Here is a 26,508-nt window from a genome sequence, read left to right on the forward strand (position 1 = left end):
GTATGCACACATACAGACTGCACTATTACCTCATTGTAATTTGCACTTATATATTTACTTTATATTTATTGGTACTACTGACTTTGTATTACAAATCACCAGGTTTCGGGTTGCTTAGATGACAATTATTGCATTTTTATCTTTTTTATCTTTTATATTATATATATTTTTTAATATCTATATTTCCTATGTTATTGCTGCTCTGTGTGCCTTTAATCCCCCCCAACCCCCCGGGAGTTTTCTAAATCTGAATCTAAATCTAAATCTATTGAGTGACAGTTAAAAATAAAATTACTCCAAATAATTCTTTGAGCAATTTTCCTTTTCTTGTAAAAGTACTATTTTATTTTGTTACTACCCATGAAATTTTGACAGTACAACAACTTCAACTGGTTGGTTGCAGTATCACGTGTAGCTCCATCCATCCTCGTATTAATGAAAAAAAAAATTTTTTTGACTTTTTTATTTAGCTGAGAAATTGTTTGTAAAAATATTATTCTGCTATATTATAATAGACTTTTTCAGATTTTTCAGAATGACTTCAGATGACTGGCAGTCTTCTGCATTGATGTTGTAGATAAGCTTTCAGGCAACTTGCTAGTAAATCCTATTATTCAAAGATCAAAGAGTTTATTGTCATATGTACAGTACAGAAACGGGTTTCAGTGTACAATGAAATTCTTTCTTTGCTCTTCGCCAAGAAAGCCAAATAGAAGATAGAAAAAGTGCAAAAAAAATACAATAAGGTTATAAATATTAAACTAATATTTATAACCTTAATTAAAATTGATTACGTGGCTGTTGATTACACTGTGCACAAAGTTTAAATTATGTTAATAATCACTGGAGCACGCTGACTCTCTTGCAGCAACTCAAGGGTTAAACTTGACTGCAATGGCTTTACTCAAAAGAGGATTGAACCTGGATCTCTGTAAAGCTTCTCTTTGACCATTCGTTGTGAAAAGTGCTATATATATATAGAACTGCGATTTCGTACTCTAATTTGATGATAATGCAATTTTTTAGACAAATCTAACGATTAAAAAATAATTTACATGAACTGCATTTTCACTGTAAAAACATTACACTTACTGGACAAACTGGATATCCAGTGGAAAGGTCTTTGTTTCTGGTCCTGTTGTTTCTGCACAGTAAACTCAATGAAGGCAGTTTAAGACACTTAGAGATAGGCCAAACAAATGAATAGGCATGTCTGGTGCCCTCCCTGGTCTGTTCTATGCAGATTCTGGCTGCAGATTTGTCTGCAGATGTTTTTGGCTCTATTTCTGTAGAATGACAAAGGGTGGATTCTCTGTGTCCATGTTTTGAATGGCAAAAATGTGTGTAAAATAGGGCTGTAATTCATTAGCAAGCAATGCTGATTTTAAACTTGTATTGTCTAGAAAAAAAGAGTTCACAGCCCCTCCTAAATCAGTCTCCCAGAATCCAACTGTGTGTGTCTGTAAGTTTGTATTTAATGTTATTTACAATAGGACTAATACAGATCTTCATCCATCTTTCTTTTTATTAGTCTTCAGGTTGTGGGTTATCACTCCCTGATTTGACCTGGCATGGCTCTTGCTATAGCAGGAAGTCATTGTGTGTTGTAGATAATGCTGATTTGACTTGATTGTTTGAGTTGGCTCAAATGCAGTTTAGACCTCTGGAGAGTGTATTCAGTTCTGTATCCAGGATGCTGCATACAGTCTTTTACTAGGGCTGTCCTCTTGGTGTTGGGTTAGATGGGTGAATAAGGCCTTCACTGGTGGGTCACCTGCTGTTTGTTGGTTGTAATTTCTGTCTTTTTTACTGTTTAAAAGTTGCCTAATTGGACTTTGGCGTTGCCTCATTACTTTGCTGCCGGTGGTAGAATATTATCGCTATGACTGAAGGTATATGTTAGGCTGAAAGTTATAGTTTGTGACCCAGTGGTTCTTTGTCAAACTGAAGCAAGTTATAATTAATCAGACAGTCATGGTTCCACTAGAATGCTTTAAAATAAATAAAAGTTGCTCCACCAATTTTGTGAGAAGTGTGAAGTCAAGCGTGATTAATTAAGGAAGAAGGTTTGACAATACAAAACACATTAGAAAGCAATGCATGAAGACAGTAGCTTCCTGCACTGTCCACAATATTAAGCCATTTAATAGGGGAAGATGAGAGCGGCTGGTGTTACAAGAAGTAAAAAGAAGTTGCCAGGAGAGGTAAGTTCATGAAGATCTGTGTCCACAAAATGGTGATGCAAGGCCAAACCCCTACACCACACAACATTTAAAACAAAAACATGTGTTCTGAGGGTGAAAGGGCTATCAGCTTTACTGATTTTAACATGCATTAATGTGATTAGAGGATTTGCTTTTTAACACATGGTTTTACAAAGTCCAGTTTTTTAATACATTGTGTTTGGAAACTGCTTCTGCCTCTTCAGCCTGCAGGAGATTAGCCCCACTCATTCAGCCTATTGCATAACCGTACTGTTTTAAGCCCACAATCCTGCACATTTTTGCATTACCCCTACTGCCAGCACACCTGACACAACCAATCAGCTAATTAATAAGTCCTTACTAAGTTAAAGTGGGTTTGTTAAAGCAGGGGAAACACATCTATGTGCAGGGGAAGAGGCCTCCTTGCCCAGAGTAGGAGACCAGTGTTCTAAGGACAAGTTATAGAACATGGTCATGTAAAATTATCTTTGGGGTCTTTGAGTATGTGGGGTTCTTGGAAAGAAATACATTGCTGTAAAACATAGGTTGTGGCTTATCTCTACCAGAATCTACTACAATCTCTTCATTTGCTAAAAATGTCAGCTTAAGACCAGTTGATCATCCAAAAAAAACATACCCTATATACCCTATAGGGTGTTGTTTTTCATATGTTTTTCTTAGGTCTGCCAATAAAAGCAAAGCTCATCGATTTTCTCCAACACATATAGCCTATAAGCACATAAACCATATCTGAATACTTTCTGCCCTAACCAAAATCACATACTTGATATGTAGTCATCAAATAAAAATGTGGCAGCTTTAAAACTAAGCCATTGTAAATATCACAGTAAGAGGACTATTTGAGACAGGGGGGTTAGTGCACTATAGACTTCTGTGACGTGGCCTAAACTTTTGTCGTTAATGTTATTTTTTCCCCTTACATTTGTTTTGCTTCTTTACTTTAAGTAACTTTAAATCCTGTAATTGAGTTGATACTTCAAATTTTACACCTTTGAATATAACCGTGCAAAAAGAATCCAGCTGGTCATCCAGGAAAAACATACAACATGCTGGTCACAAGATACACTGCCTGGCCAAAAAAAAGATTGCAGCATGCATTTGCTGTGGAATTGTTTCAATAAGATTTTGCAATGTCACAAGATTCATTTCAATCCAGTGTTGCAATTATTTTTACCAAGATATTGTATTGATGATGGTAAGAGTCTGACCACTGCACAAAGCCTTCTCCAGAAATGGAGTTAAGGTCTGGACATTTTAACTCCATTTCTCCACACAATCCATATGTGAAAATGATGATCTCATGCTCCCTGAACCACTCTTTCACAATTCAAGCCCAATGAATTCTGGCATCTTGGAATATATCTGTGCTATCAGGGAAGAAAAAAAATCCATTGATGGAATTACCTGGTCTATATTCAGTAAATTCAGGTAGTCAGCTGACCTCATTCTATCAGCAACATATGGTTGCTGAACCTAGACCTGACCAACTGCAGCAATTAACCCCACATCATTTACCCCAATCCAGGTGGTGACTTTTTTATTTTGGCCATGCAGTATAGTTAATAGGCTAATAAAAAATAAAATAATTAATAAACAAATAAATAAATAAAGTTCTTATAATTATTATAAGAATTATTATTGTTGCTGTTGTTGTTGTTGTTGTTTTAAATGTTACAATATTGACAAAGACATTGTGAACCCTTAGTTTAATTATAAAAATGATGGACCCTTAGTAAAATAATATAAATTATGAACGCTTAGTTAAATAATAGAAATCATGAACCTTTAGTTGAATATTAAAAATTATGAACCCTGAGTTAAATAATAAAACATTATGAACCCTTAGTTAAAAATAAAAAAAACATGAACCCTTAGTTCAATAATACAAATTATGAACCCTTAGTTCAATAATAAAAATTATGAGCCTTTAGTTCAATAATAAAAATTATGAACCCTTAGTTAAATAATAGAAATCATGAGCCTTTAGTTAAATTTTTTAAAATTATGAATCCTGAGTTAAATAATAAAAATTATGAACCCTGAGTTAAATATTAAAAAATATGAACCCTGAGTTAAATAACAAAAAAGTATTAACCCTTAGTTCAATAATAAAATATTTGAACTCTTAATTAAATAATAAAAATTATGATATGATATTATATTTTTTTAAATTCTGGAAAAGTACTGCACGCGCGGCTCGGGTTCACCGGTGACGTCAGGTCAGTGTGAGGGCTGTGTGGTGAAGGAGCGCTGGTAGCTGGTAACGATAGGTTCTCTTAGAGCGCTGCGGTCCGGGGTCCGACTCTGCCGTCTGAGTTTGGGTGGTTAGACTTCAGAACACCTTTTTATTCTTTCATTTTTCTATTTTTCTCCTTTTGTGGAACACAAATCTTCAAAACTGAGGTCGCGCCGGTGAAGGTAAGACCGGTGTTTTTCTCTTAAGTTTGGGTATACCGTTCAAAATGGCTGCTAACCCAGTTTCACTGCCAGCGCCGGCTGGAGCTCGGCGAGCAGAGAGACTCAGCAGAAAATGGCGTCGCGGGGAAGACGCGCTTTAACGGTGCCGGCTTTGTGCTGGGCAGCGGTCAGATAGATAACAGGGCCGGTTAATATCGGAAGATAGGATGTTTAATATTTAAACTCGCGGTGCTGCTGCTCGTCGTTATCCTACAAGTCACAAAATAACGAAAAACGACGGTTAACGGTTAGTGAGAGAGCAGCTGCTGCGGAGCTACAGATAGAGCTCAGAGAAATCACCGAGAAACGAGGAAGTGCTGGAGGGGCTCGAGGTTTTGGGCTGTTTTTAAAAAAATAAAATATATATGCAGTATAAGTGTAAAACGTTACGGCTGTCTGCCTCTGTGTTGTTGGGTAAATCCTGACCCTGCTGCTGATGATGGTGATGGTGATGGAGGGCCTTTAGAAGGAAACACTGCGTTCCCATCTTCTTCTCTCAATCAGTTAACGTTAGATAACGTAACGCTAGCTAGGTTGTTAGCTTTGATAATAAAAACGTACAGTCTGTCTTGTTGTTGTAATGTTGATTGTTGTGATTGTGGGTGTTAAATATCAGTGTGTAACCTTGATAAATGTGATGCTCATCATCCTGTTCTTCTCTCTCTCTCTCTCTCTCTCTCTCTCTCTCTCTCTCTCTCTCTCTCTCTCTCTTCAGCCCGGTGTTCCCCACCCCACCCTTTGATTCTTATTCTTTTAAAGATTCTTCGTTGTCAAGCCGCCAAAGTGGAGAGTGTGATTGCAGAAGGGGGTGCTTCTCGTTTCAGGTGTGTGTCTGTCGACTGTTTACATAATAAACATATAACCAGTAATAAAGGTAATATTGTGGTTGCTGTGTGTCAGTGTTATCATCCTCCGGCAACAAACCAATTTTTTGGTTATTACCACATATAGCTAATACTGTACCATAACATATTCATTCAATTTATTTTTAATATGTTGCAATACATATCTAGGGATCTTTATTATATATATTATACATTATGCAGGTAGACCACTGCTGATAGATTTACTATGATGGAGCAGTGTTTTCCCCCCTCTGGATCTTGAGACCCCTACCCTGCATTCATGCCATATAGGGTTAAGCATTATATCTGCTCCTTCCTAAAATGATAGCCAAATGTTTGTTTTTCAGTAAACACAAAACACATAAGGCCAATGTGTTATGGCTATTTAACAAAAATATAGCAGGGATTTAAGAGGATAGTTTATCACACAGTGGAGTAGTAGAACCAACCAGATGCCTCCTAATTCTATCTAAAAAAAAAATTAAAATATTAATTGAAAAGACAGAAAACAGTAAACCCTCTATCGCATGAGGTTTATATTTATTTGGGGGAAGTAATAACCACCACTGCTTTATTGACATTATTCCATTAACTGTAAATTAAGAAATACTGTTTAGTAAGTAAATAAAAATGTCATTAAATAGTAACACTTTTCCTTTGGCATATTTTTGCACACTCACTTTTATTAATAGTTTATTTAAATGTAAACCTGTAAGTCAAATTTTGTTGGATGGAGACTTGTTGTGATATATATTTAAAAAATAACATTAATGATTCTGTAATCACCTTAAAAAGTGGTGTGTTGCCTCAGGGCAACACCATACCATAAAGGAGTTAACATTTTAACAACCACTAATTTGCATTTCAAGATAACAAACTCAACAGTAAGACTAAACAATTGTGCAGTATTTATGGACTTACTAATGTATTTACTAATAAAAACTTCGTATTATAGTGAAATCTCATCATTAACAATTGGGGAAATTTCAGTTCAGTGAAGGTAGCTGCCATTTTGAAAACTATTAAAATTGTTAAAAAAAAACAAAAAAAAACAAAACATGACTTGGGCATAACAAATTTTCTTGAGTCACACTCTTAACATAGGCTATTATGCTAGAGGTAGCATCACATGATCTAAACAACTGAGGGTGTAGGAGTTTTTACCACAAGTGTGCATGCAGCAAAATTAGGAAATTATTTAGACACAACATTACTTTGTTATTTTAGGAAGTTGACTGTGCACGACTCAGCTGGTAAAGCTTAGCAAATGTTTAGCAGATTAATTTTAAGCTCTTCATAACACCATGAAGTTATTCTCAATATGCCAATAAGTAAGATTTGTATGGTGATTTTTATCCCATATTATCCCATAGTTGCCTGTATTCCTGAGCGTATTATGAAAGTTAAGGAGCATAGGGTGCATTTATTTTTAGGGCTGTAAGTATTCAACAAAGAAATATGACATGGATATCATTGTGTTGGATTCATTTGTAGATTAATACAAGGTTGATACAGGAAGTGTTCTGGGAGGATTACAGAAATGTCCTAACTATGAAATCTAATCTGATCTAACTAGCAACTATGACGTCTTTCATTGGGACTGAATTTGGGACAGATTTTAATACAAAACAGGGTTTCCCCCAGGATTTCCTTGAAGGTGCGGTGGCAGGACCCCCCGGTTGGGAACCGATAATTTATATTTTAATACCCTTTTCCAAAGAAAATTAAGACCAACTCGCAAGATCATATACGTTAAAATAAAAAAACTATTAATTGTTTACGTTTAATCTAGCTGCTTGAAAACTTCAAATGTGAATGCACAAGACACAATACGAGACACAAACATTACAATTTTCTCACTGTACAGTATACACAATTAAACTTTATACAAAACCAAATTCAATTTAATATATTTAATATATATGTATTATTTATTCGCTCTTATCTGTATTAGGTATTTTAAATGTGAGAATGAGTAAATAAAATAAAAAATATTATTGAATTTAATTAAAAATTGTGCTTATTAAAACAGACAAATAATATCTTTAATCTTTAATTTAATTACAATAAAATGTTTACTGGACCGTGAAAACAAATGCATCACAGAGCTGTTCTAGGGTGCCTCTATTCTAGGGCCCTACATCCTTGCTTTATGACAGCTCCAGAAACAGAAACATAGCGTGATTTTCACTCCACCAGGTGAGTGAGCCTGAGTGGACACCTGCGTAAGTTGAAGCTGTTTAATCACTGTTTAATTCATCTCTCTCTCTCGCGCGCGCATTATGTTTCAGTCTCTCTCTCTCTCTCTCTCTCTCTCTCGCATTATATTTCAGTCTCTCTCTCTCGCTATTTACAGGCGCGCTCTCGCTCTCTCTCTCTCTCTCTCGCGTTATGTTTCAGTCTCTCTCTCTCGCTGTGTCCTATACTCACACACTCTCTCTCGCGCGCGCGCGTTATGTTGGCACTGCATGACTAACTACCGATTTCCACCCCCGAAGTTCAACACATGGCTGACGGAATTATTCCCCCCTAAATTTAGCTCCGGCAAATTTAAGACATTTTGGTTGAAATTTTAAGACAAAATAAGACTTTTCAAGGCCTTATTTGACAAAAATGAAATTTAATACCATTTAAGACTTTTTAAGGACCCGCGGCCACCCTGCTACATGTGCAGGACTGGAACACAGCTGTGCGTTTAGGAATTACGGCTAGAGAAGCCCTCACCTGTAGCCTCCCGAAATAGATGCAACATGCGAAACCAGCCGTGTTGTGTAGGCTACGTCTACAACATATTACCGATATAACCCTTGAACAATGTTCAACAACTTGTTCACAAATATAAAAAAACATCATTTCAGCGCCACATACCTCGGATTCAGTTGTCCAGTTTGACAGCCGGTGTCCTGTCGAGATGATCAAATTCCAGTGTCAGAAACGAGAGAGGGCGGGGCAACGCTGATCAAGCGCGGGAAAAACGCCGGGCTCCGAATTTTCACGAAGGGTGGCGGGGAAGAACGAAGGCGTGGCGGACCGCCGCACTGAAATGAACGTGGCGGAAACCCTGCAAAACAATTTAACTTAATATAAGCGCATATTAAAAAAGAATGATCTTCAAACTTGAAGCATTTGTTTAAAGCTTCTATCACAGTTAATGCTGTTTTTTTAAAGGTGTAACCGATAATTGTTGGTTCAAATGCCCTCCTTCCGGGTTATATCTCAATAATATTACCCAATTCTCCTAAAACAGGAAATTTAGATCTGAAAAAGTATGGAATATTGAAAGGAACAGTGTGTACAACTGTCTGCAAATTGTTCTGAAATCCATTAATACACCAATAAACTAAATGTAACCTCAACTGTTTTTGGTAGGGCAATGGAACCCAGAAAAGGGCAGCTCATTTTACAAGAGAATATTTTCACACCTTAAAAGCATTAACCTATGATTCATGACCATTTCTCATTATTGCAGTGCTTCTTCGGGCGGAGGAGGAGGTAGGGGTGCACCTCAGCACTTTCCCAAGACTGCCGGCAACAGGTAAATATGCAGCACGTTCAAAATGTTAGTGTTTAGTTTACCTTTTATATATATATATGTATATAATATATACATATATATATATATATATATATATATATATATATATATATATATATATATATATATATATATATATATAATATATACATATATATAAACTTTATGTATCTTGGTACATTATTTTTGTAGAGTATGGTCTGTATTGCAGTTAATGTATTTGTACCCTTTTAGCGAGTTCCTGGGGAAAACCCCAGGGCCTAGCGTTCAGAGATGGGTTCCTTCACGAAGCACTAGACGAGATGTCGACTCCTCCAATGAAAAAGAACATCATGATGCAATATTTAGGAAAGTAAGAGGGTAAGTAATGCTGGGGATCTTTTTATTAAGGAGTAGTTTATGAAGGAACATTTCTGTTCTTCTGCATAATAGTGCAACTGCAGATATGTTTCAAAGCAGTATTTTGCTTTTTGCTCATCTTTTAGGATACTAAATAAACTGACCCCTGAAAAGTTTGACAAGCTATGCCTTGAGCTCCTCAACGTGGGTGTAGATTCTAAGCTTGTCCTCAAGGGAGTCATCTTGCTGGTAAGTGTTCTCGATAGTGAACATTTATCATTTGCCATTTAGGACAAACCTAATGTAAATTAGGTTCTAATCTCTCTATTTTTTATTTTTTGTTAATTTTATGCAAAAGAACTGCCTGTCCCAATTATAGTGTGTACCAAGTTATGTGCCAATTTTATGTGCCTTATTTTATTGTACCCCTTGTAGATCGTAGACAAAGCATTAGAAGAGCCAAAATACAGCTCACTCTATGCCCAGCTATGTCTGCGTTTGGCAGAGGATGCACCAAACTTTGACAGCCCACCTGAGATTCAATCCAATCAAAAGCAGAGCACAGTAAGTTTGCAGTGGTTATTTGATATAGTCTAATGCAAGTGTGTATTCTTATTCTGAGCTATGGCCTGTTCTCATTGTCTTTTGTCTGTCATATAGACTTTCAGAAGACTCCTGATCACCAAACTCCAAGATGAATTTGAGAACCGCACCAAAAATGTTGAAAGTGAGTGACAATTCCTCCTTTTAATGTTTAGATATATAATAAATCGTATGACTCCAAACTGATTTCTTTTTTTTTTTTTCTTTTAGTCTACGAAAAAAAGGAAAGCCCTCTTACTTCTGAAGAAGAGGAGCAACGTGCCATTGCCAAGATCAAGATGCTTGGGAACATTAAATTCATTGGGGAACTTGGCAAACTTGACCTCATCCATGAATCTATCCTTCATAAGTGCATCAAAACAGTATGTGGGGGTTTAAAATGTATTTATATTATCTGCTGTTATTTTTAATTATTTATTTATTTTTTTGCTAGAAGTCAAGTTTCATATGTTTTTCTCTTTTTAGCTTTTGGAAAAGAAAAAGAGGATCCAACTCAAGGATATGGGGGAGGATTTGGAGTGCCTCTGTCAGATAATGAGAACTGTCGGGCCTAGACTTGATCATGAAAAAGCCAAGGTAAATGACCTGCTGATGTGCTTGAGTTTTTAATTAAGTAGGTATAGTAGTGGCAGCAAATATTTGGAGCAACATAATATTTGTGGAACAGCTTAAAAAATGCAATAGAAATCACTGATGCAATAAATAAGTGTAAAGATGGTACTTGACTGAAGTCATCCGTATATTTGCAGTAAGGGATAAAAATGCTTCAATACCTGCATGTTACTGCACTGTGTCAATTTTAATTAAAACTTTTTGGAATGAGCATATACTCAGCCAGTAAATGTTGTATTTCTTTAAATGTGTAATCGGGGCATCACTAATTTTCTTCTTTCTTTTTTTTTTACCCCACAGTCTTTAATGGATCAGTACTTTGGCCGTATGCGATCCTTAATGAACAACAAGGACTTGCCAGCCAGGATTCGTTTCCTGCTGCAAGACACGGTGGAGCTGCGAGAGAACAATTGGGTTCCTCGTAAGGCCTTTATTGACAACGGACCAAAGACGATTAACCAGATTCGTCAGGATGCAGTGAAGGTGAGTTGGTTATTTCTTTAGATTTTAGCACCTCCTTCATTGTTACTTTGCACACCATCATAAAATGTGTTTTTCTAGGATTTGGGTGTCTTCATTCCACCCATGTACCAAGGAATAAGAATGGACTTCTTTCTGGAAGGGCCCTTTATGCCAGCCAGAATGAAACTGGACAGAGAGACTCTTGGAGGATTGGCTGACATGTTTGGACAGATGCCAGGTGAGTTCCGTGTGTAAAGTTAAGACGTCATGCTTGATTGTTGTGAAGCACATTTCTTGTGTATGTATATTAATCTGTAGTTAATTTGTGTAGGCAGTGGAATAGGAACTGGTCCAGGAGTGATCCAGGACAGATTCTCCCCCACTTTGGGACGCCATCGCACCAACCCACTCTTTAACGGACACATGGCTAACCCACCACAGTCACAGTTCGACTTGGCTATCAAGCCTTTCATGAAATGTAATCAGGTAGGTTTATTTGCAATAATGAAGATGCTTCATTCATAGATCTCATTCATTAGTGTAAAGCATAGTGTGTATGTGTTAGTGTTGTGTATAGTAGAAACTTTAGTGGCCAAGTTACATATGGACTATTTGTCCCTTTTTAGGTACAGAATCAGCATTTTCACAACCAAAATCAGAACCATTCCACCCAGCAGCAAGTTCAGTCCAAGGATATGCCACCACGCTTCAAGAAGGGGCAGCTCAATGCAGATGAGGTAAACCACAATAAACTACCAAAAGGAATATAAACATAATGTAGTCACCTGCACCCAGTGATTATAAAAAGACGCGTTATTCTGAGGAATTCTACTGGGTGTCAGTTTTCTACCTTTTTCTACTCTTTACTTTTCCTCCTTTTTTTTCTTCTCCTCTCTTCTCCTCTGTTCTGAAACTTGACAGCTGGTCCACTGACTGCAGTTATGAAAAATGAGGGTGCTATTTTGTAGACCTTTTTTTTCTTCCTCTTCTTCTTCATTTGTGCTATGAGAGTTTACAAGGTTAATATGTTTCACAGATCAGTCTGAGACCGGCTCAGTCTTTCCTGTTGAATAAGAATCAAGTGCCAAAGCTGCAGCCTCAGATCCCCAACATGATGCCACCCAGCGCTCAGCCTCCCCGCACTCAGACTCCACCCCTTGGACAGGTAATGCACACTATAGATCCCACATTTGTAAAGGAAGATTTACAAGATTACATAAATGTTTTTTTTAATATGTATTTCTATGTATTTTTTGCTATATATTCACATCTCAAATTTTCCCTTTCGTACCAAAGCCTCCACAGCTTGGTCTGAAAACCAATCCTCCCCTGATCCAGGAGAAACCTCAGAAGACCAGCAAGAAACCTGCACCTTCCAAGGAGGAATTGCTCAAAATGACAGTAAGTGCAAGCTTTTTATTGTATTTTTTTTTGTTTTTTTGTTGTTTTGTTTTTTTTCAGTCCTTCCATTTTTGAATACACAGTTCTTCTTTAAGGTTTATTTCCCCTCCTGAAGTTCTGTTTTTGAGGTTAATGGTTATAGAATGGTAATGTTCTGGTTATTCTTGTTTTTTCTTTCGTTCAGTGTAACATCACTGAAATAAGAATGTTTAAGACCAAATGGAACAACATGCCTGTATTCTTCCTTTAGGAAACCGTAGTGACTGAGTACCTGAACAGTAAGAACTTGGAGGATGCGGTCAATGGGGTGAGAGAGATGAGGGCTCCAAAACATTTTCTGTCGGAGATGTTGAGTAAGATCATCCTGTGTTCTCTGGAGAGGTCTGATGATGATAAGGAACAGGCCAGTACCCTTATTCACGCCCTGCGTACTGAGGGACTTGTATCTGGAGAGAACTTCATGCAGGTAATTTGTTTAAGAGACTGCATTGCTATCATAGTGCATTTGTTATTTTCTGTGTCACTACAGGCGTTATTTTAAAATGCTTAAAAATACCTTTCCACAGGTTTCAATTAGGATTAGCTATCAAACTTTTGGTACCAGGAACTTGCTAGTTCTAACATTTTCAACCACTTACTCATTCAGTTCTTGGTAACATTATGGAACAACATATATGTCCTGTTTAAGCCTTTTACATTATTTACAGTGAGGTTGTTATTAAATCTGTTCTTTTTGCCCAAACCTCTGACTTTCAGTTTCTCACATGTAAATTTTTCCCCTCAGGCTCTGCTGAACGTGCTGGACCAGTGTCCCAAGATTGAGGTGGACATCCCACTGGTGAAATCTTACTTGGCCCAGTTTGCTGCGAGGGCTGTCATCACAGAGTTAGTCAGCATTGCAGAGTTGGCTCACCCTCTGGAGAACGGCACCCACTTCCCCCTTTTCCTGCTGTGCCTGCAACAAGCATCCAAGCTGAAGGACCGTGAGTGGCTTGCTGACCTTTTCCAACAGAGCAAGGTCAACATGCAGAAGATGCTCCCAGGTATTTTCCTCAAACATGCTTTGTTATGTTAGCCAAAATGGTCTTGATGGAACATTTACACTTATTTATTTGTAATGTATGAATTTATTTTTTTTATTTATTTTTATTTTTTTTATTATTTATATATATATATATATATATATATATATATATATATATATATATATATATATATATATATATATATAATTTTTTTTTTTTTTTTTTTTTTTTTTTTTTAGAAATTGACCAGAATAAGGATCGTATGTTGGAGATTCTGGAGGGGAAGGGCTTGAGCTTCCTTTTTCCCCTACTGAAACTAGAGAAGGAACTTCTGAAGCAGATAAAAGCTGACCCTGCCCCACAAAGCATTTACAAGTGGATCAAGGATAACATCTCTCCCAAACTCCACACTGATAAGGGTTTCATCAACATTCTGATGACCAGGTAGAGAACAGTGTTCAGAAATTGTAGTTATTTTGCTATAAATAGTTCAATTACACATTGTGCATTCATTTTTAGCATGTTACTGTCTACATTGCTTTCCACTTACTAGATCATTTAGCTTAATCACACACTTCAACTGATTATTTGTGCTCTATTTTAAGCATATATTAAATGTATTTTATGCATTATCGCAAACAGTTTTACTTCAGAAACTGACCCCATTTTTTTTTTTTTTTTTTGTGTCAGCTTCCTGCAGTTCATTTCAGCTGAGTTGTGTCTGTCTGAGAGTGAGGAGAATCTGAGTGCCCCCTCTAAAGAGCAGTTGGATCAGGAGAAGCAGCTGCTGCTGGCTTTCAAGCCAGTCATGCAGAAGTTCCTCCATGACCACACTGACCTGCAAGTCAGTGCCCTGTATGCGCTGCAGGTGCACTGCAACACATACGCCTTCCCCAAAGGTACGTTGCTTACAGTTGCTTCTGGCACTTAAATATAGTATTGTGGATATAGAAAGGGAACTGTATCTGATATTTGCTATTCTCTCCTCTCTCCCATTTAGGCATGTTGCTGCGCTATTTTGTCAACTTTTATGACATGGAGATCATTGAAGAAGAGGCCTTCCTTGCATGGAAAGAAGATATTACCCAAGAATTCCCTGGAAAAGGAAAAGCCTTGTTTCAGGTAATAGTTGATTGTAGAGTAACGGTTTCTGGAGCATCTGGCTTAGCCTCTAAAATAAATACTAACCAGCTGGCTAAGTGCAGTGTCATGAGAACAGTTTACTGCAGGGTTTGTTATATGCCTGATGCATTATATAGAACATATCTACATGTCAACCTCATAATTGCAAAAACATTGCTTCTTAGTCATAAGACTACCTTTTTTGTTCCATTATCCAATTTTGTGAGTACTAGGGATGCACAGAATATTTGGCAACTGAAATTTGATTTTTTGTAAAGACACTCATTTATACTGAACAATTACAGTAGAAGAATTATGTTGTACAATTTATACTGAGCATTTACATTTCTGTTCGTTTTCTAACAGAGCATATTTTAAGAGACAACCTATTGCATCACTAGGGTGTCAAATTTGTCTCTGCCGCAATATATATATATATATATATATATATATATATATATATATATATATATATATATATATATATATATATATATATATATATTTCTTTTTTTACATTATTGTTGATTGGCAAGTTGATTTAATGTTATTTTTTTGTTGATTATAGAAGTATGATTAATGCATTTGGAAAATTTTAAATGTGCAATTTTCTAAGTAAACTGGATGGTTTACAGTTAGTTGCTTTTGGAAAAGAGCTTTTTATAGAGTATATTGTTGGTGCTAATGTTAAATATGGAGTACATAGTTTTACTGCTAATGCTATCATTAATGCTATTATTACCAAGCATAGTTTTACAGTTGTTATGATTGAGTAATAAAAGGTGTTATTTGTGTGTTCTCTTAGGTGAACCAGTGGCTGACCTGGTTGGAGACAGCTGAGGAAGAGGAATCTGAGGAGGAGGGTGACTGAGAAACCAGCCAAAGCCTAATAACACAAGTCCCAGAGTAGTCTGCTAGATAGCATAGTGCTCCTTCTCTCATTACCCAACTGCAGTAACACAAACTCAGTCACCTGCATATCACACTCTGCTGCTAGACCCACATACCCACATCACATTACTGTAATCTTTTGTTTTATGTCTTTGCTAGCATCTCGAGGCTACTTTAGCTCTATCATGTTGCATTTATGGTAATTAGTCCTGATTATACTGTAAATTTCATCTGCTAATTTGGAAAAGGTTTCACTCCACCACTATAATTCTTGCGTTACTCGTGATTTTCTTGACTTGGTTGCAGTCATTTTTTAAGATCTAGGGTGATGAATGTTTGTAAAGCAACACTGAGCTGAGTTTGTGGTTGAGGGGCTGTCTTTCTGACTGTGGGCAGTTCTGCAAGAGTGTTTCATCAGTTTTTAGTGGGATGGTTGCAGTGTCTGTTATTTCATCAACATTCATGATCTACAAAATCCACAGAAATGTACTTGATGGTTTTTGTTGCTGTAGTGTTTTAACAGCTGTCTGTTTCTACCTCCTGAATGGGCTTTATAGTGCAAGGTAACATAGAGCTACATTATTGAAGAGAATTAAGATCCAGAGTATTTGCTATCTAGAACATCTCGCTTAACACACTACTTCATACCAAGATTATTAGTTAAGCCTTTAAAAGTGCTTTTGCAGGAAAACTCTTGATTGTTGGAAAAATAAAATAAATCAACATGAAGGTGTCTGGTAAAGCCCCCTGCTTTCTAATCCTTATTTCCTTAACATTCTGACATTTAGTATGTCTGATTTGGACTGTACTGAGGCATTAGTGTAAGACCCTAGAACAAATCTAAATACAAGGAGATTATTTTAGCCATTTTGAAACCAGTCAACGAAATTCAGTTGAAAAGATAAATCCCCTTCCTGCTTTTTGATATTTGAAGAAAATTTAAAGGCTTTTGCCCTTGTCAATAAGCAATGCACAGACCACCTGTTATTGGCAAGTGTTTCAATTTATTTGCGAGAATTGAGTTGCATTGGCTTCGCTTCAGTTTTCTTTACTTTTCGGAGGTGTCTGCATCCGTCTTCTTGTAAGGTTCTAAATGGCTCACAATCATGTCATAAGGTTGTTTTAGTGCTCTGTATCCTACACCACTGTTGCTTCATTTTAAGTAAAGAAACACCTAATCACCTAATCCTGTGTGTGACTTAATTTACAATCCTGCATATACCATAACATTTTCTCTGTTGGAGAAATGCATCATCCAGCTTTGTCTTAAGTATAGAGATAGTATAAAGTATAAAGTCAGCTATTTCAAAACATCAGTCATAAATTACATTCTTGAATATGTTAAGTATGTGCCAGGCTAGAGGGAATTATTTTAAAGCGTCTGATATTAAATCATAAAATTTACTGATGTCTGATTGGAGCAGTATAATCATGTTGGTTCTGTAGAACATACATTTCTGCTCTGCTCTAAAAGGTACCAAGGGGTAGGTATTGGCTTCTCTCTGATCCTATTCTTCATCTGTGGGGATCCAGAAGTATTCCACTACTCTACGACTTTTCCTCAAAGAACTGGTGTCAGGAGCATCTCCTCCCATCGGTGACAGTTCACTGAAGTGAGCTGGTCCATTATCTCGTCCTGCTTTGGGGGCTGCCACCCTCAGCATGGTTCTAAAAGTAAACAGACGTGTAAACATTAGCCAGTTAATTACTGGAAGATATACATTGAAATGTTGAAGAGTTGTCTGAGTGATTAGTTAACAGTTTACACTAGTAATCACAGGAAAAAACTAAATCAGGAAAACTAGACCAAATTTTACTGAAAATTTAATATATACAGTAGCTAACATTCCCATATATGTTATAAACATAGGGTCAACATTCTCCCTGTTTTTTTTCCTAGACATGGATATTTTTTAGAATATAAAAAATGTATCTGGGCCTAAGTTTAAACTGATTCATGCATTTAGTTCTACAGTCCTCAGACAGTCCCTGTGCAATTTTTTACAGCTTTAAACACAAAACTTTTAAGTCCCTTCCCATATCACTACTATTGGTCTATATGTACCTGTAGCTACAGCAACAACAACTTCCTTCCCAATCTGATTGTCACAGCATTTACTTAATTACTTGACTTTATTTGTTATTTATGCATTAGACTTTTATTTTTTTATATTTTTGTATTTAACTATATATAGTCTTAATAAACGAGGAAATGTTTGTAGGAATGTTAGTCACTCAAACACACACACACACTGCCACAGACAAACCTACCTTCCTGAGCCTCTATCTGAATCTTCTCCGTTTGCTTCAGCTGCTGAGATGAACACTGGATCTCCCTCCTAAAGAGGTGAATGATAAAAATATAAAGTCGTGTGCTTTGTGTTGAAATATATGAAAATATTTCAGTAAAAGATGCGAAGGAGTCTACAAACTGTGAAGTTCCGTGGACTTCCGTCCTGATTCTTCAGGATCTTAACCCTCTGGTCACTTTCAGTCATACACAGGAAGTAGCTCTTTATGTTTGCTTGACACTGGATGAGGAGAACAGGAACACATGCAGATAATTAACTAATTAAATCTAGAAAAATATATATCAACAACATTTGCTCAAAGCCTTTAAGACACATGGTATCTGGTACAAACACATTAGCAGTTTGCAAAGTGGAGCCTCCATTGGTGGCATTGGAGAGAACTGGGTATATTCCTTCAATTTACTGATTGACCTTCCTCAGAGCACTCTTGGTAGTAACTGATCAATGCAAAATGAGAATGTCTAGCAGGACTTGCCTGATTTTAAACATATGATGATTTATTCTTCTAACCATCACAATTCGAATGGTTTAAGTCTGGCATATGTCAGATTTTCTGCTTACAATATAAACTTTAAGAACTTATTTCAACAGTTCTTTTGGGTAACTGTATTGATTGCCTTCTTATTACTATATATTATACCCACATTCTCACTCTGTTCATGTTGTTATTTAAGGCCCTTTTATTTACTTCCTGGCATTCTCTCTCTCTGTCTTTCTGTTAAAAATAGTAACAACCTGCTTATAACCTCTAGCTTTAAAAAAATCATACGTTGCCATAGTGGGTTTACTGTGTTATTTTTATACTAATATTACAATATAATTACCATATTATTTTATGGTTATAATAATGCTGTTTCCATATTATTACTGTTAGTACAAAACTATTATAATACATCTTCTTCCTCCTATTATTAATCCATTATCAATCATTTAGAATCTGTTTAATGTAGAAAATTTCCTTCAAACTTTGTTTTGTAGACCTTGTAAATGGCATGGCAGCTATGGTGTTTACAATAGACTTAATGGGCAACAGTATTTTTAGTATCAGGTTTATACTGGTTATAACACAATAGCAATGACAGCAGTTTTATAACAGTGATATTACCCAAGTGTTATTAACCATAATGTGGTGTTGTACTATTGTGTTATTACAATGTTGTTACAATGTTATTACTATTGTGTTATAGGTGTCACAGCTACTGTGTAATAACTAATAGAAACATGATCAATCTCTGTGTATCTCTTGATCCTAGTCTACAAACTAGCTATGGATATGTAGAAGTAACAATAAAGCACTGTTGTAAGTCGCTCTGGATAAGGGCGTCTGCTAAATACCTTAAATGTGAATGTAAATGTAGTATAAGCCAGTATAAACCTGTTACTGAGGTTACTGTTGCCCATTATAAGTCTATTGGAAATGTTAGAGCTGCCATGCCCTTTACAAGGTCTATGAAATAGAATTTCAAGAAAGTGTCTACATTAAACAGTTTCTGCGTTATTGATCATGGAATAATAGCAATAAGAAGAAGTAAAAGCCATATGATAATATGTTTTGTTTGTTTGCAAGCACTATAATAATATACATAAGATCACAACAGTTTTGCATTGTTTTGCATTCTAAAATCAGCAGTTTTACTTTATTTTTTATGTTGTTAGTTAGTCCACCAGCTTGCTGTTCAGTTTACAGCAGAGGTACAGTGACACTCACTGCTTTGTTCTGCCTCTGAGACTTCAGGTCCTCCTGAGCTCTGAAGATGTCGGACAGTGCTTGATGTTTTTCCCTCCAGTTCAGACACTCACTGATGCGCTCCTCCTTCTCTCTGTCCGCCAGCCTGCGCTCCTGATCAGCCTGCTGCTGCGCTTTCCCTGCTCTCTCACTCTGTTCCTCAGCTGCTGCAGCCCTGCGCCTGGAGCTTGCCTCCCTGCACACACACACACACACACAGCTGCAGCTGTTACCTGCAGTCCACATCAAGAGTAAGACAGCACACATTCACTAAAAGAGGAAAAAATGTCATCACTTTTCTTTAAGTTTTACATTCTCCTCCGTCAGCTCCTTCAGTCTGTGCCGCAGTGTGATTCTCTCACTCTCCAGACTCTTGTTCTCCTCCAGCAGAAACTGTTTCTCTCCAGACACTCTCTCTAGCTTTAGCTTCGTCTCAAAGTAGCTCTTCTCTGTCTGGGCCAGAAGCAGCTGTGCATTCGTGTGCTGTAAAACAATAGCAGTCTATAATCAGCTGAATTTGAGAATTGAAAATGAGTATGATACAGATTTTTATTTTCCAATACTGATCTGGTAATCTGACAGAGACACTAATAAAATGGTGAGGGACTATATCATTCTGTGCCCACATTAGAAAGCCTTTGGAAAACTAGATTTTGGAGCATTGCTGCAAGAGATTGATTGCATACTGTCACGTCTGGTGCTGTTAGCTCCTCTGTCCCTTCCACACCAAGCTCTAACGGAGGTTCTCAGGTTAACAACTACACTACCCAGAATGCACCACCCGCTGACATCACGCACTCACCTGATCCCGTGACACCTCACCTGCTTCCTCCAGGAAGTCCCGAATACTGATTACTGGCACTATAAAGGTGCACGCCAAACAGACTACCACGCCGCGTATTGTAGGTTATCCTTGTACAAAGCGTTATTTATCTCTTGTCTCAGTTTACTTTGTGTATGACCTTGCTTTTTGTTTCTCGACGCCGATTCTTGCCTCTGCCTTTGATATTGGATTGTTTTGTGTATGACCTGGACTGTGCTTTCACTACTGCCTCTTGGATTATCTCTGATACTGGATTGCTTGTGTATGAACTCTGGACTGTCTCTCGTTTATGGTATGGTTTTGTCTTCATTGCTCTGTCTACTGGTGATCACCCTTGTTTCTGTATCGACCCTGATTACATCTGTTTATTCCTATAATAAACATCTATTGTTTTTATCAGTATCTGCGCTTGTCTGCTATTCTGTTCTGACCATGACACATTTAGCCCTTTGGTCAGCTTTAATGTTGGATGATCAGCCCCCCACTTCCTTCCCAACTCCTTAAATTAACCCAAAGTACTGGAGTTTTACAAAAAGTTTCCCTACTCCACAGCTCAGTTTTCCACAATATTTTGAGCTACTTCTTGAAAGGTGATCTTTCAAAGTTGGAATTTAAAAAAAAAGACATTTTAGGTACTGACCCATTGTATACATTGTGTCGTAGCTCAGAAAGGAACGTACTGAAACTTTAACTCTAATAATTCCAAAACAATGATATTCTTTTACATTTTTTTAACCAATCCTAATTTAAGAGACCAATTTATGAAAATATACAAATCTTATTTGGTAATTTACCAAAAAGCTGCCAATTTTAGCTGACTTTCCTTTCAGTCGGCAGTAGATATTCAGACACAAGCTGCTTTGTTCTGCCTCTGAAATGTGAGGTTTAGCTATACTGACCAACTACTGACAACATCCATCATTATGTAATGATAATGAATTAGTACCTTTTGTATCTTTATTAGTCACTGACGTAAAAATGTTGTATCTGTTTTGGCTGTTTTTAACCTTTTGACATAAGTAATCTGAATCTAGATTTTGTGGATTGTTTTGCTCCGACATGACTTAAAATAAAATATTTATTTTTGTAATTTCTATTCTAATTTCTAATCTTTCATTGTTGTCAGGATTTCATAAGAATGTTTTAAGCTATTAAACCTACTGAAAGTGTTTTATTCCATTGGCAGATTTGTTTGTTTGTTTAAGCTTTACTTCTTGACAAAAACTAAATTATCATTTCTTTTCTAAACTAATTAAAATTGTCTGCACTAGTACAAGGAAGTTTATAATAAGTACTTAATTCTTATTATAATACTGTACTGATCAGAATTATCTAAGGAACATAGAAGAAGTCCAGAATCTATCAGCATAGATCAAGGAAAAGTCATTTTATACCTCTTTACTGAGATGCTGCAGGTCCTCGTTGAGTCTTACTTTCTCAGCCAGTACCAGATCTCTCTCCTGCCTGCTCTCCACACCTCGAGCCTCTGCCAGGGTCCGGCTCTTCTCAGCCTCCCCTCGTAACATATCTGCCTCCTCTGCTGCCCTGGAGCACAGAGATGCCCTCTGCTGGCTCAGATGCAGCTTCTGTTTCAGCTTAAGCAGAAAGACAATTAATCAATTAGTCTTTATACAGCAGTTCTGAAGTCTGGCATCTGTCTGTGACTTTTCTACTTTACAGAGTAACTAAACTAATCTGCTGATTAAACAGTGAACTGTGTAAAGAAGGAAAATCAGTAAACTAGTTGGAAGCTAGACTTCCAGGATCAGAGCTGATAACCCATAGTTTACAGTAGTATAGTAAATCGTAAGGATTTGAAGTCTTATAAAAGTCTAATTCATTTTTTTTACCCAATTTGTGACCAAATTAACAGAGACAATTAACCCATCCACTCACTACACTCTAAAAAACAGAGGTACAATATGAGTACTTTTTTGTACTCAGAGGTACACTCTTCATAATTGTACCCTCAAAGGTATTATATTGGTCTTTACAGGGTCAGATTTGTTCCCTCTGAAGTACAAAGTAATTTCTAACAGCAATAAGTACAAATTTGTACCATTTAACCAGCCAAAGGGTACATTCAGTATTCTGTATCACTGTACTAATAAACAATATATATATTTTAATTGCACATTTTTTATTTGAAAGCCAGACAATTTTGGATCATCAACTTTTTGAGCCATATTTAGTTGATGATGATGTTTATAATTTTTATAATCTTTACTGGCACAAAAACCATGGACTTTCACTGAAAGGTACTTTTTTGTACCTCAAAATAAGGTACAGCCCCAGCGACAAGCTTTGTACACTTTTAAGTACAAATCTGTACTTACTTTTCTTAGTGTGTAGGAGTCCCTCTATCACATGCAATTCTCTCACCACTTGAAGATTCAGGACTATCACATGCCTCCACTGATACCTGTGAGGTCAGTCCCCATCTCTTTCCAACTGCCGCCAATGCAGCATCACTAAGCCGTCAACCCACTCGAAGGAAACCATCGGATCCTCAGCTCTGACACAATATTGTTTAACAGTTGTCTGTGCCAGCCAGCATCACAATGGGAGTGATTAATGGGAGTGAGTGACATCTACCCACTCAAAGGCCAGTAAGTATGGCCAGTTGTGCTCTCTCAGGCTCTGGCTACTGATGGTGAGGCAGCATGACTCACAATCCTCAGCTCATTAATCAGCATCTCAATCAGCTGAGCCGCTCAAAGCCCAAGTCTAGGTAAATTTAAAGAAGCACTCTTTTTTTTTTTTTTTAAAGCAGTGTTAGTAATAGTATACTGCAATGTCTAATTTATTCATTCTAAAAACAGAGTGGTCTGGTAGGTTTGTTGGATGTAATTCTTCTCTACATTCTGACAGTGTTTCATAAATAACCAAAATAATAAAACAATATACTCAAAAACACATCAATTTATTTACATTGCCTGCATTAAAAGCACTCTTTCACAATCTGGGCAATCGCACATTCTTACCAGAGAGGTCACCAACCCCCCAAATCCCCAAAACCTATGAACTGTCACTTTACGTTGGAAAGTTATCTTATATGTTTTTTATATATTGATGGAAATTTGAATATAGTAGCCTACCTCTTTCACTTGAGCCTGGAGTTCTTGGTTGAGGTTCCTGAGGTTCCTCATGGTGAGCTCACTCTCTGTTCTCATCATGATTCTCTCCATGTGAATCTCGTTGGATAAATACTTGTTTTCCTTCTTCAGATCCTCACATTCCTAATGACATGAGACATGAGAGGAACAATGCACAGCAGATTAGTGTTAGTTTGCAGTTTAGAGAACAGAGAAGAGAGAAGGCAGCAGAAGAGTTTTAACTACACAAAAAAACATAAGGTATGGAGGCAAAACTGCTGCAGACGAAAGCTCTTATACAGCTCTGAGCAAGTTTGGGCACCACAATCAAAGTTTCAGTTACTGTGAATGCTTGCCCAGATATCATGCCCCCTGCATGACATGAGAAGCTCAACTGAAAACCAGTTTTGACAAGTTTTGTCCATTGGCCCCACACCTGGGAGTGAGTGATGGGTTCCATCAGTTACATGAGAATGCTGTCTGGGTAAGCCAGTAAAAGAAGTCCAGCATTCCAAAAGGCATTGCGTTAAAGATGAGACAGTCCTTAAATATTTTAAACTAGGGCACTCAACATGATCTAGCTTTAGTAAGATCCTCACTGGCAAGGACCACAGGTTATTTTCACTTTCTATAGCAGCTAGTGTCTTTAAGTCCTTGGCGATTTGTTGTTTTTTCTTGTTCTTGGGGAAAACTGAATGCACTCCTGTTTTGAGGTCAGTACACAGATTGTCAATGACATTTAGCTTCATTTCTCTGCAGGACCTAGTTCTGAACTTCATCAAACTTAATCAACTTTTCCTTTGAAAAAGAATAAGTCTCTCAGAACTCATGGACAGTACTGTTCAGTCCAGAGAAAACAACACACTCAATTAAAAAGCTTAGGATTTGTACTATTAAAGCAGCACAGGGTTTGTAGTTTAAAGTCAAGCCTGTGTTTATGACTAATCCAATTTAATTAAGCCTAATTTCACAACTCAGTATCAGTATCATCATTATACACAGACTATCAGTTCTGTGTCCTCTGGAAGGACCCCGCTTTATTCTCACCTTCCTTTTGCGCACCAGCTCTCCTTGCAGGTGGTTGATCTGTAGGAATGTCCCACTGCTGCTGAGGGCGCTGACCGGTCTGACCGCGCGCACAGGCCTGCGAGGTGGATGCGAGCGCTTGAACGGATCCTTGGAATCCTCCTGGCCGTCCTTCCCAAACCGGCTGCCCATGTTGTTACTGCTGACCGAGTAGGACTTGTACATGCCGTTGTCCAGAGATGGAGGCTTGGACAGGGACAGGGCCTGAAGGTCCCCATGAGACGTGGCTCTCAGAGTCATTCTCCTGCCTGCTGCTCTCTGTACAGAGCTGTGTTTAGGACTGAACTTCAAAACAGCCTGAGAGTGCTGCTGGATGCTGAGCCCCTGAGTTCAGGTATTACCCCTCATCTGCATGCAGGTCAGCGTGCAGCTACTCACTCTCCGGTCAATCGACTTCATTATTCATGAGGCCACCTGATACCTGCTCAGCAGGAGTAGAAACTCTACGCTTTCCAAGAGACTGAAACAAAGCTGATTCCTACTGTAACTAATTACACCTACTATCTCTATTCTGAGGTACTGACACTACTGTTTGTGTTAGAGGTGATAAATGGTGATAAAATTATTTTTTAAATGAATTACAGCAGAAATGTATTACCCTAAATGCTATTCATTATGTAATTAAATGTTTTGTTGATTTTTAATAATACTGCAAAATGCTGTAATAGTTGATTGAAAGCATAAATATATGCGGTTACTCATTGGCTACAGGTATATTAAGGGACCTGTCTTATAACCATTATAATAATCACAATCCAACTGCATGTAGCAGATAGTTTCCATGCACAGTGCTCATGAGCACGTGGCTGATTCTCTTTCCTCAGTAAGGGAGGCTCAGAAACTCAAACCTTACATTTCCGATCTATTATTCAAGCAGCCCAGTTACACTGGCCCAGTTTTTCATGGCTTGCCTGTGCCTGAACCAAGCAAATAGTGTTTGAGTTTTATTTTCTCCCTGTTCCCCAAACTCTAGCTATGTCCAGCAGCCCAGTATTTGTTATAGCTGGATTAAAATGAAATTGGTCTGATGTTCTGTCATTGAAAAATTAGAGGAAAAGAATATCGCTATTGAGTGTAAACTAGTCATTCCAATAGCAAATGTAAATAATATAAAAAGCAGACTATCCAATTTAAACAAACATCGGAAGCTTAAGATATTTTACCCATGTAGAATTATACACTGCCTTTTATATATTTCACTCTTCTGTAAATGAGTAAACATATATCTGTAATATTTTAATACCAATAAAAATATTTACCACCATAACATATATACACTTGGTTACACAAAACCAGCAGTGGAATAAAAATGTTTAAATACTATTTGTATGTTTTTTATTTCCTTGTGAAGTTCCCATTTTAGAGATTTTTGTTTAAGCTAAAATGGTATACATAATGTAGTAGACAAATTATTTATTTTATAAAGATTTGAGGCTCTTTGGAGAAGACACAGGATGGTTTAAATGTTTTATAATTTTTAGAATATTTAAATGCAAGTTTAAATAAAGTCCACATATCTGTTTCAGAACCTTATTTATTGATTTTTTTCAATAATATTAATAGTGTCCAGGCCTGGAGGCAGCAAAACAGCTCCACACTGTCACACTACCACCACCATGTTTGAAGGGAGGAACTTTCCAAAAAGTTACACTTCTATGTTCTATGTAAGGGTCTATCTGTAGAACACTGGCCAGAAGGTCAAAGAGATCATGACAACAATCTCTCTCCTGTCCAGCTGAGATAAGCACAGTTTTTTTTTGGTCATGGTGTTGCTTTGGTCTGCCTTGTAGTTCTGCTATGAATACTACTTTAGTCCCATTTTTGCTGTGAAGCTATTAACATTTATCCTGTTTTCTTGGAAGCTTGGCTGATCTCCTGGATGAGTCTATTTGTCAGTTGATAATGACTCCCACAGATAAGAGCTTTTCCTATTTCAAACAATGATGTAG

At 37.1% G+C, this 26,508-nt stretch overlaps 2 protein-coding genes and 1 non-coding gene across 3 annotated transcripts; 2 read left to right on the forward strand and 1 right to left on the reverse strand.

Annotated features, from left to right (window-relative positions):
• The first annotated feature begins 2,156 nt into the window (after positions 1 to 2,156).
• eif4g2b (eukaryotic translation initiation factor 4, gamma 2b) lies at positions 2,157 to 16,703 on the forward strand. The gene is made up of 22 exons (XM_007249257.3): positions 2,157 to 2,204; positions 4,704 to 4,809; positions 5,398 to 5,506; positions 8,997 to 9,062; positions 9,297 to 9,422; positions 9,548 to 9,650; positions 9,837 to 9,965; positions 10,062 to 10,128; positions 10,215 to 10,366; positions 10,470 to 10,580; positions 10,917 to 11,099; positions 11,178 to 11,316; positions 11,410 to 11,564; positions 11,705 to 11,815; positions 12,115 to 12,243; positions 12,375 to 12,479; positions 12,730 to 12,945; positions 13,264 to 13,522; positions 13,744 to 13,948; positions 14,195 to 14,403; positions 14,505 to 14,626; positions 15,432 to 16,703. Exons 1-22 carry the CDS (start codon positions 2,157 to 2,159, stop codon positions 15,495 to 15,497), a joined length of 2,916 nt encoding a protein of 971 aa, XP_007249319.3. The 3' UTR covers positions 15,498 to 16,703.
• Positions 11,866 to 12,036, forward strand: LOC125804683 (small nucleolar RNA SNORD97). The gene has a single exon (XR_007440838.1). It is a non-coding gene; the product is annotated as a small nucleolar RNA SNORD97 (small nucleolar RNA).
• On the reverse strand, positions 16,502 to 24,937 carry LOC103025903 (murein hydrolase activator EnvC). Its single transcript, XM_022679649.2, has 8 exons — positions 24,521 to 24,937; positions 23,477 to 23,617; positions 21,773 to 21,973; positions 19,851 to 20,038; positions 19,538 to 19,751; positions 17,950 to 18,048; positions 17,789 to 17,856; positions 16,502 to 17,185 (listed from the first exon to the last, which is right to left on the reverse strand). The coding sequence occupies exons 1-8, from the start codon at positions 24,797 to 24,799 to the stop codon at positions 17,026 to 17,028; spliced, it is 1,350 nt and encodes a 449-aa protein (XP_022535370.2). The 5' UTR covers positions 24,800 to 24,937; the 3' UTR covers positions 16,502 to 17,025.
• Between the last annotated feature and the right edge of the window lie 1,571 nt (positions 24,938 to 26,508).

The sequence above is a fragment of the Astyanax mexicanus genome, chromosome 9 (genome assembly GCF_023375975.1).
Source record: "Astyanax mexicanus isolate ESR-SI-001 chromosome 9, AstMex3_surface, whole genome shotgun sequence".
Classification (NCBI taxonomy): Eukaryota; Metazoa; Chordata; class Actinopteri; order Characiformes; family Acestrorhamphidae; genus Astyanax; species Astyanax mexicanus.